Source organism: Eutrigla gurnardus (genome assembly GCF_963514095.1).
Source record: "Eutrigla gurnardus genome assembly, chromosome: 18".
Classification (NCBI taxonomy): domain Eukaryota; kingdom Metazoa; phylum Chordata; class Actinopteri; order Perciformes; family Triglidae; genus Eutrigla; species Eutrigla gurnardus.
In genome coordinates this window covers 10496190-10505141 of record NC_139929.1, presented here as the reverse complement: position 1 = coordinate 10505141, position 8952 = coordinate 10496190, and the positions used below count along the sequence as shown (strand labels likewise).

The 8952-nt window shown below is 41.3% G+C and overlaps 2 protein-coding genes across 2 annotated transcripts; both read left to right on the top strand.

Moving 5' to 3' along the window:
* Window positions 1-1304: 1304 nt before the first annotated feature.
* eif5a (eukaryotic translation initiation factor 5A) lies at window positions 1305-4874 on the top strand. The gene is made up of 4 exons (XM_084033938.1): window positions 1305-1509; window positions 2079-2183; window positions 2745-2876; window positions 3691-4874. The coding sequence occupies exons 1-4, from the start codon at window positions 1342-1344 to the stop codon at window positions 3754-3756; spliced, it is 471 nt and encodes a 156-aa protein (XP_083890064.1). The 5' UTR covers window positions 1305-1341; the 3' UTR covers window positions 3757-4874.
* Window positions 4875-6023: 1149 nt separating this feature from the next.
* rpl22l1 (ribosomal protein L22-like 1) lies at window positions 6024-7641 on the top strand. The gene is made up of 4 exons (XM_084033517.1): window positions 6024-6113; window positions 6855-6968; window positions 7219-7340; window positions 7458-7641. The coding sequence occupies exons 1-4, from the start codon at window positions 6105-6107 to the stop codon at window positions 7603-7605; spliced, it is 393 nt and encodes a 130-aa protein (XP_083889643.1). The 5' UTR covers window positions 6024-6104; the 3' UTR covers window positions 7606-7641.
* Window positions 7642-8952: the final 1311 nt, after the last annotated feature.

Sequence of the window (8952 nt, the reverse complement as noted above, 5' to 3'; positions counted from 1 at the left end):
GCCGGCTAATAAACATCGCGGTAGAATAAACGTATCCCAAATAGGGCTTGCTAATTTGAAACTCGGTGTTAGGACCGGCAAGTATAACATTAGCTGGCGGTGGTGTAAAAGTAGCGTTATTGTTGGCTGGCTTTGTACCGTTATCTGGCGCTGTTGCACTTGTTAACCCCCAGGCCAAGCTAACTTGCTTGCGCAAGCTAATGTGTTGTTGTCAGATTGCTGAAATGACTCCCATTAGCTCCCCAGCAAGAGTAGTTTTTTGTCATCTAAAAGGCACTGTTGGCTATTGGGTTAACCAAGTATCTAAATCGGGTTTTGTTTCAGTTAATGTTGGCCAACATAAAAAAAAAAAAAATAGTTGGAAACATTGAAAGTGGCGCAGCCGCAAAGCCTCGTGTTGAGCCGAGCTAAGTTGATCCGTGATTCTGTCTGTGTCGCTGCATGTTCATAGTTGGGACTTTATTATTAAGAGCAGACTTTGATTTTAATTGACGGAACAGATCCTAATGATGCCACTTTCCCCGAGATCTCGCGATGTTTATTCGCAGGGTATCGCACGGTGGGGCCCTTTCCAGGGCTGCAGTAGCCAGAGCAAACCCAGGGACCGCGTCTATAAATCAGCGTTGAACCCAGTAAAAAAAATAATAAAGTATCCATTCATATTTTGATAAGTGATTTTAAATGGTAATGTTTACACAAATGGAATTCCTCAAACTTGGGGTTCTGAACCGATCTTAAAGGTTTGTGTTTGTAGATTCAACCCTGAAGTTTTAAATTGCAGAATGTGATAATCATACTTTTTTTTCCCTATTTGATTATAGATTATGCTACATGTTGATTGTAAAAGCTGTCATGTAAACACCAACTCTCTAAATTACAAACTAACTGCTGGCAATATTACATTTTCCGTTATTTATTTTCACTATATTTTGAAAAATGACCCCAAAAATGTTGGCCCATTTTTAATCCCCACCTCTGTGAGTCTTGACACCAAGTCCATTGGTTTCTACTCCTAGATATAAATCTACAAACTACTTAAACGCCAGGGTACTGTCGTAGGTACTTAATTTGTTTGAATATAGTCTGTTGTGGATTAAGCTTTGTTGGACAATATCTAAATATAAGCATGCATGGTTACTGCCAACCATGTTTGTCTTTACTGTGTATCAGTTCAATAATGTGTAAAATCACATGCATCAAGATGTTTTCCCCATCATGGTTGTACTGCATGCTATAGTTACATTCTACGGTTTATTTGCAGCTAATTCAATATTTTCCACATTTGATGGTAAGGTTAATGAACTTAAAATATCTTTTGCAGCACCGCTGACCCATCGCACCATGTCAGATCCCGATCTTGACTTCACGACCGCCGAGTCTGGCGCCTCCGCCACCTACCCCATGCAGTGCTCTGCACTGCGTAAGAACGGGTATGTGGTGCTGAAGGGACGTCCCTGCAAAATTGTGGAGATGTCCACCTCCAAGACCGGCAAGCACGGACATGCCAAGGTAAAATTATTTATTGTATGGTAAAGTGGCTGTGCAAAGTGATTTTAAATGGAAATAGAAATTAAAATAAACACTCAACCAGTTGCAAAGATGGGCTTGGCAGAGACCTGAGGCTCAGCTTGGGGCTTGGATCTCAAGTTTCAAATCAGTCTGAGCCAAGCGACTTGTGTAGTTCTCGTTTTAGTAATCTGGATGGAGAAACCTTATCTTTTTCTTTAAACACCAGGGTGCTCCTACATGTACTTTGCCCTCCAGAATTAATGGAAACATTGAGCTTCTGGCTGACTAATTGGCATCACTTATTTATTATAGACTTAAGAGAATGTGTAAAGTTATTTATATATTGGCATCACTTCACACCAACTTCTCGATTCATGATCTCTCCAGGGACAACAGATGGAAAAGAGTACATGGCTAGTTCCGGCACATTTACAAGAAGTTGTATTAATTTGCTGCTCTGTAGTTTTGCATCATAATCATCATTTGTGCATTTTGCTTTAATTTATTGTGCTGCAGTTATAAAGGTCATGTTTTGTCATCACTTTATAAAACTACATTTTCTTCTGTAGGTTAACATGGTTGGTATCGACATCTTCACCAACAAGAAGTTTGAAGATATGTGCCCATCCACCCACAACATGGATGTTCCCTCCATCAAGAGGATAGATTACCAGGTACACAAGCAGTCCAAACATCCCTGGAACGTTTCTCACATAAGTGTAACTGCAGTTAACTCGAGAGTGCAGAACTTATTTAGAAAGGACTGGTGCTGGCTTCTGTGCTGGCTTCTCTTGAGCATAACTTTGAGTAGCTGCTGGCTACTTGCATACATTTACATCAGCCAGAAATGTGACATTAAATCTCATCATGGGTACATATTCTAGTCAATCATATGGATGTTGCATTAATGTTAAATTACTTGTTGGAAAACATTTTGCAATACATCTAATATTTGCTTAGAAAATAAAACAATTCTGCTCGTGCTTTTGAACATCCTGTACCAATATGAACAAGAGATGTATGTAAACAACGTCACTGTTAGTTGATGTAAGCTTAATAACTTTAGGACATACTGTGAGGACTAAACTGCTTGAGGTTGACGCTAAAGTCGGTAATATGGATGTGCTTCCTAGCAAATAAATATGCAGAAGTTGCATTGACTTTATAGAATACAGTCAATGTTGTGTTGCAGTTCATGTAAATGGCCGTTATCTAATGTGTCCTTATTTTCCCAGTTGGTCAACATCAACGAAAGCTACATGTCGCTGATGAGTGACAACGGTGAAATCAGGGAAGACCTGCGTGTCCCTGAAAGCGATATCGGCAAGGAAATCGAGTCAAAGTTTGAAGCCGGTGATGAATTCATGGTGAGTGTAAATTATTATGAGATCTGTGTTGACCTGATGAACCACTTATTTTTGAAGATAACTAATCAGTGCTGTTTAATTCCTGGGCTGTGGGCACTTTGAATCACGTTTATATAGCTGTGTAGATGCCCGAGACCAGCAACTCAAACATGTATTCTTGATTCTGCTGGTGGTATGAATCAGGTTGAAGCATAAATGTGACCCACGTGTGGATTCTGAATCAGGGCGCACTCGGACTAGACCCAGTTGCAACGTATCATGCCAAAGCATGATCATCCCTAGTCCCTCGCTGGCCTGCATTCGCATAGCTCTAAGCCCAACCAGGCATAAACATGGTTACCTCTTGTACGTATGCCATCACAATGTAATAAGACCCGCATGGATTTGCATAGTTTCCAAGAAGTGCGGTCTCAGAGTCAGCACAATGGAGAACATGACTTTACTGACAAGTCACGTCTGCCAAAACTTCAAGTAAATACTCAACCTCTGCATCAGAGCATGTGAGTGGACTGCTAGCAGTGGGATTTTGGATGGAGCACAGAGTGGCATTTTTAAAAGGTCAGAGCGTATCCCTATGTCCCGCTCCAATTTCTCTCCAGTACTGCTCACACCATGAGTCTGTAGCATGCCCAAGCCCGTCCCAGAATCCCTCTGCCAATCCAAAGCACACCTATTTTAGCACGGTACAGCGCACTAGACAAACTGGACTTTGATGGTCAAGCCTGTCTTGGTCACAGCATGGTTAGAGCTGAAAGTTGTCCCACGTGAGGCTCGTAAAGTTTCAGCTGATTGACATATTGTGTGATCTCCGCAGGTCACCGTGATTTCTGCCATGGGGGAGGAATGTGCTGTCGCTACCAAGGTCTTGGCCAGCAAATAGGGAGACGGACTTTGCTGCCAAGGCAACAAGCACCACCCACAACCAGTCTCTTGCATTCTCATTGGTTCTGTCACCAAAGCGTCGGCCTTCACAGACAACCTCAATCATCCTGTTGTGATTTCTCTCATCATTGATCTTTTGTTTTTGGTTTTTTTTTTCCCTCCCCTTTTCATTTCTCTTTTCCATTGCTGTTGGGGAAGTTCCAATGCAGCTCGCTGCATGGTCCTCTGCCTGATCACTGAGGTTTTGTTTGGTAACAATCTACTTTATATAAAACATAAAAAATAATGATCAGTTGCTCATTCCTGCTTATTTTTGCCTTCAAGGTGTTAGTTTTGCCACTCACATTCCTGAATGTTTAATAACAACGGGATTCAGCTTTTGTATGATTATTTTTTTATATTCTTGAATATAGCAGGTCTCAAGCCTTTTAGAGGGAACGGGAGGGGAGGGGGGAGCAGTTTTTGAGTTGTTAAAGCAGTGGGAGGGTGGGTAGTACTTGTAGATGCTAAATTCTGGTTTAGGCCGTCCCTCTAGCAGCCATACCGCTTTCCAGCATGGTCTTTGCTCTGGTTCCTGATTGGGCTCGACGGGTCCGTTTTACTCCTAACCGCTGGGATTGGTGGTGGCTAGCACTTATGAGCACTTGAGGTCCACCCCAGCATGTCAAGCTCTAAAACCAAGAAAAGAGAAGTGATTTTTTTTCCTTTTTTTTTTTTTTTTTTTTTTCTTCTCCCTCCCCTTAAGAACAGAAACAAACTTCAGTGATTTTACCCTCGTGATGCCAGTCTCTCGTCTGTGTAGAAGTTTGAGGGGCGTGAGAGTCCCGTGCGCTCACGCCTCTTGTCCACCGGGACAGTCGAGGGCTTGCCCCCGCTGCCCTGGCCATCCCCCAATACAAAAGGAGTGTTATATTTTGTTTTCAGAGGCGTGAGTGTGTAGCGGTGTGGGCCTCAGAAATGTGGGAGGCGGTTTGCAGTGAGGCGTGTTTCTTTTTGAGGGACTCGATCGGGTTGGGGAGGGTGGTAGAGTTGCAAACTTTGTTCACTCGGGGCCTTTGTCACCTGACTGGAGATGGCAAAAAATAAAACGATGAAACAAATGGACAAAAACTGCAATCTATGTCTGGTTTTCTGTCTCTAATGTACACTGCAATTTTGTAGGTTTGGTCAGCATGGCAAAGTGACCGTGTAGCTCATTTGGAGGTGTATTCTACTGTAGAAGTCTGGATAAACTTTAGGTTGAAAATTAGTATAATCTGCAAAGGCAATGCTGTTGTGATCATGAAATGCATTAATTTTATGGTGCTCCTCCCTTGTTTTTTTTGTTCTCCCATTTTATAATTCTTAAATCCTGTTTAAAAAAGTATGGCCATACTCAAAGGTCATGCTTTTTCTTTCAGCTAAAGTGTCGGTAATACTTAACTTAACAAGTAAAAAAACAAAACCCAATGTGAGACGTAGAAAGTAGTGTTTGGGGTCACATATGGTATGTTTTCATGTGTCAAATCCTTTCCTTCAATGTGACCCTAACACATGTCAAATAAATGAACAGAGAAAAAGGTCTGATATACCACCTCAACGTCAGTATGTCTTTTACAGTCCTGATGGTGCGGGGAGGGGGGGGCTTTTGCATCTTCACACTAACTCCTCCCACTGAAATACAAAACAATACAGCACAAAATATAGTAAATGTGTAGTGTGGATTATATACTATTAAAGCACTGTGCAAATGTGTGAACTCATGGCTGCAGATACGGGCTCACAGCAGTAGCAACCAATAACTTATGCATGTCTACAATGAGCCACAGATGGCATCACGGTGGAGAGAAGGATGCGTGTTCTTCATTTGACCAGTTATGGTTTCTCTGACTCATCAGGAGTGGTTTTACTTGGTGTGGTCATAGTAATGCAGCTGAATGAACAGGGCTTCCGTGAGGCCCCTGGCAGAGCAGGGATTGTGTGTGAAGGGGCTGTGAATGATTGCCCAAACTCAGCAGGTTTATTATCAGGGTGTGTTTGGGCTGTAATTGACCTTTGGACCTACCTCATACCACAACAGACAGCTGCTGAAACAACAGGCTAAACTCTAAACTCAAAAGTCATCGCTGTTGATCAATGTTCAAATATCAGTATTGCAGGAAAAATGACGCAGAAAGAATTATTTCATATTTAGTAAGGATTTCGGCGGTGCCACCAGCTCTTCAGTAGACCTATTATTTCCAGATCCATGTGTTTTTCCGTAGCAATACTGGTATCGGCCCTTATTTGGTAAGGGCGTTCCAAAAGTCGGCCCTACGTCACTGCAGCGTCACCTCCGGTTCGTCCTTTCACGTCCGAGCTCTCAACATGGCGCCGGTAAGTCCCTCCAGCTCCGCTGGAATCTAAGCGTTTTATAATCAATCTCTTTGCCCTTTCCCACTTATTCTGTTAAGTTTATACTTTAACGACGTAAAGCTAGAAGCGCACTACTCCGTGTAAACATCGAGCGGGTTACTATGAAAGGAAACCGAGAAGCTAGCAGAGTTAGCACTGGCTCGTAGTAGTCCTGACGTTTGCCGACACGTGTTCCATTCATTAGTCCGTAACAGGAAGCCGGCCTCCATAGAATACGTGGCGTTTTATTTCTTGTCAATGTTTTTTCCTCCAATTGACTTGTAAATGCGATGTATACTGCTAGTTAACGTGTGGTATAAGGCACAGTAGTCCGTTCGGCTTCACTTGTTTATGTTCGCTATCTTTGTAAGAGCTCATAGAAATTGAAGTAGAACTACTACTGTGTCGTGAACTAGATAGGTAGACCTTAAATTTAGACACGAACGTTACATTTAATTTGTTAAATAAAGGGCAGTTATTTTAAGGACACTTAAATGAAAGATTTATTCTCTAATGAAGAATATGGTGCATTCACCTACAGAATCTAAATTGTCACAGATGTCTGTAGGTTTGCAACCAGTGAAAATCTAAAAGTAATAAATTAACCACAATGAATTATCAATATAGAAATGTTAGAATATCGTCTTTAAGATGAACATAATCACATGTGCTGCTGCTAAGACCTAAAGTTTCTGATCTTGTTGCTGCTTTTTTACCTCACAGCTCAAACAGAAGAGGCCAACTGTTGGCAGGAAGACCAAAAAGGGAGCTGCATGGAAGTTCACTTTGGACCTGACCCACCCCGTGGAGGATGGGATCCTGGACTCTGCCAGCTTTGTAAGTATTGAATATCCAAAAAAAGAGCTATATAAGTCCTATGAGTTATTATTTATCACCGCACTTGTTAAACACTTTCTGGGTTAATTTTCTCATGCAGATTTAACCCTTCCAAATGTTATATTATGAAGGGGTTAATTTAACAGCCGTTGCGTGCAGCTAACCGTGTGTCTGGACTAGGGTTCCCTTCCCTAGGTCCGAATATACTAGGGTTCTCTTCCCTAGTGTGTCACTGTGATCTATCCAACAGGAAATCTTCCTCAAAGAGAGGATAAAGGTCAACGGAAAGACGGGGAATCTGGGCAATGTTGTCCAGGTCGGCCGCATGAAGAACAAGATCAACGTCGTGTCTGAGAAGCAGTTCTCCAAAAGGTGAGATATACTGTAGCACGTTTTACCAAGCGTCCAAAACCCATTTGAAACCCCCTATTATTGGAAATCAAAAACTAAAAATACTGTGACTAAACGATGCTACTTGTCCCCCACTAGGTATCTGAAATACCTAACGAAGAAGTACCTCAAGAAGAACAACCTCCGTGATTGGCTGAGAGTAGTAGCGTCCGACAAGGAGACGTACGAGCTGCGTTACTTCCAGATCAGTCAGGACGACGAAGAGGAGTCGGAGGCAGACGAGTAAATTGATGTCAGTGTGTCAGAATAAATGTGGAAAAAGACTTTTCTGACTTGTGTTTTCATCTTGCCGTTAAAAGGTCATCTCTGCACACTTAAATGCATGACGGTCCCGGTCTTAAGTCCCGTTTACTGCTGGTATATTGAGTTGTGTTTCAGATTATTTATTCAGGTATATGGACAGGTTTGGCTGCAGTATAGTATTTACATGGATGCTGGGTAAGTTATCAGTGTGACTGGGTAAAGAAAATATTTTGTTGTATGAAAATCTATAAATCACAACAGGAAAATATTTTAAAAACTGAGTGAAGATGTCACTATTCATAAATAAATTTTCATACTGACCATCGTATGGAATCTTTTTAGACTGTTGTACAAGAGTAATCCAAACTTGTTTCTGCAGTTTTTGTCATTGCTCCATACACCAACTGACCAAATTCTGGATTGGATAATTGCCCATCATATATGTACACTTGTTTGCCAGTTTATTACTCACACCTCACTGAAACCAAAGCAGTTTGGTTCATTTTTGCAAGAAATTCTCCTTTTGTGAAGTTACACTTCTCAGTACCATACATTCACACTACATTTACATTTAGGTAATTTAGAAGATGCTTTTGTCCAAAGCGACTTACAATAAGTACATTTGTCAAAAGAAGGAAACAAAGAAACCACAACGTATCATTGCTGATAAAGTAAGAGCTAAATATAGAACAAGTGTTAGGTCCTCATCTGAGTAAAGTAGTACCTCAAGAGCAACAGTGCTACGATCAGAGTGCTATAAGGGTGGTGTTTTGAGAACATGAGAACATGGAGAAGAGTTTCCTGGGGTTGGAGGCAGAAGAGTTGATCTTTGCCAGGTACAAGGCAGATTTAGCTGCCGAACCACTAGATGGAGCTACAGATACTTTTTGCATACTGTGCATCTTAAACATCCAGAAATGGAAAGGATTACAGGTGCAAAAGATCAAAAGTGCAGTATAATATCAGTTTGGATTAAAAGCTCACTTTTAGTCCAAACTATATTATGGTTCAAAAAGACTGAGCTTTTTAATTTCCATTAGACAATTCAAACGCATCTTTGATGGGACGACCCCCCCCCCCCCCCCCCCCCTATTCATAACAAAGGCTTTCTGTTAAAAATGATCTGTCCTTTCCGAGAACCATTTATCCATCACCTGGATTATTGTTCATAATTAAGGTGATAATTAGACAGGCTCAGTAGTACTCATACATGAAGACTTTTAATATATACTTAACAAGCTTGTGATTGCAGCCAAAATCATAAAAAGGGGGATTAAACTGATGCTAAATATTTTTGTTTGTACAGATAAATATCTCATAATCTATGGCT

Bases quoted from the DNA above. Each gene is read 5' to 3' on its own strand.
- rpl22l1 (XM_084033517.1), top strand. The intron at 6,969-7,218 runs GTAAGTATTGAA...TCTATCCAACAG, and splicing joins TCCTGGACTCTGCCAGCTTT to GAAATCTTCCTCAAAGAGAG. The intron at 7,341-7,457 runs GTGAGATATACT...GTCCCCCACTAG, and splicing joins GAGAAGCAGTTCTCCAAAAG to GTATCTGAAATACCTAACGA.
- eif5a (XM_084033938.1), top strand. From the start codon at position 1,342: ATGTCAGATCCCGATCTTGACTTCACGACCGCCGAGTCTGGCGCCTCC. The intron at 1,510-2,078 runs GTAAAATTATTT...TTTCTTCTGTAG, and splicing joins GCAAGCACGGACATGCCAAG to GTTAACATGGTTGGTATCGA. The intron at 2,877-3,690 runs GTGAGTGTAAAT...TGATCTCCGCAG, and splicing joins AAGCCGGTGATGAATTCATG to GTCACCGTGATTTCTGCCAT.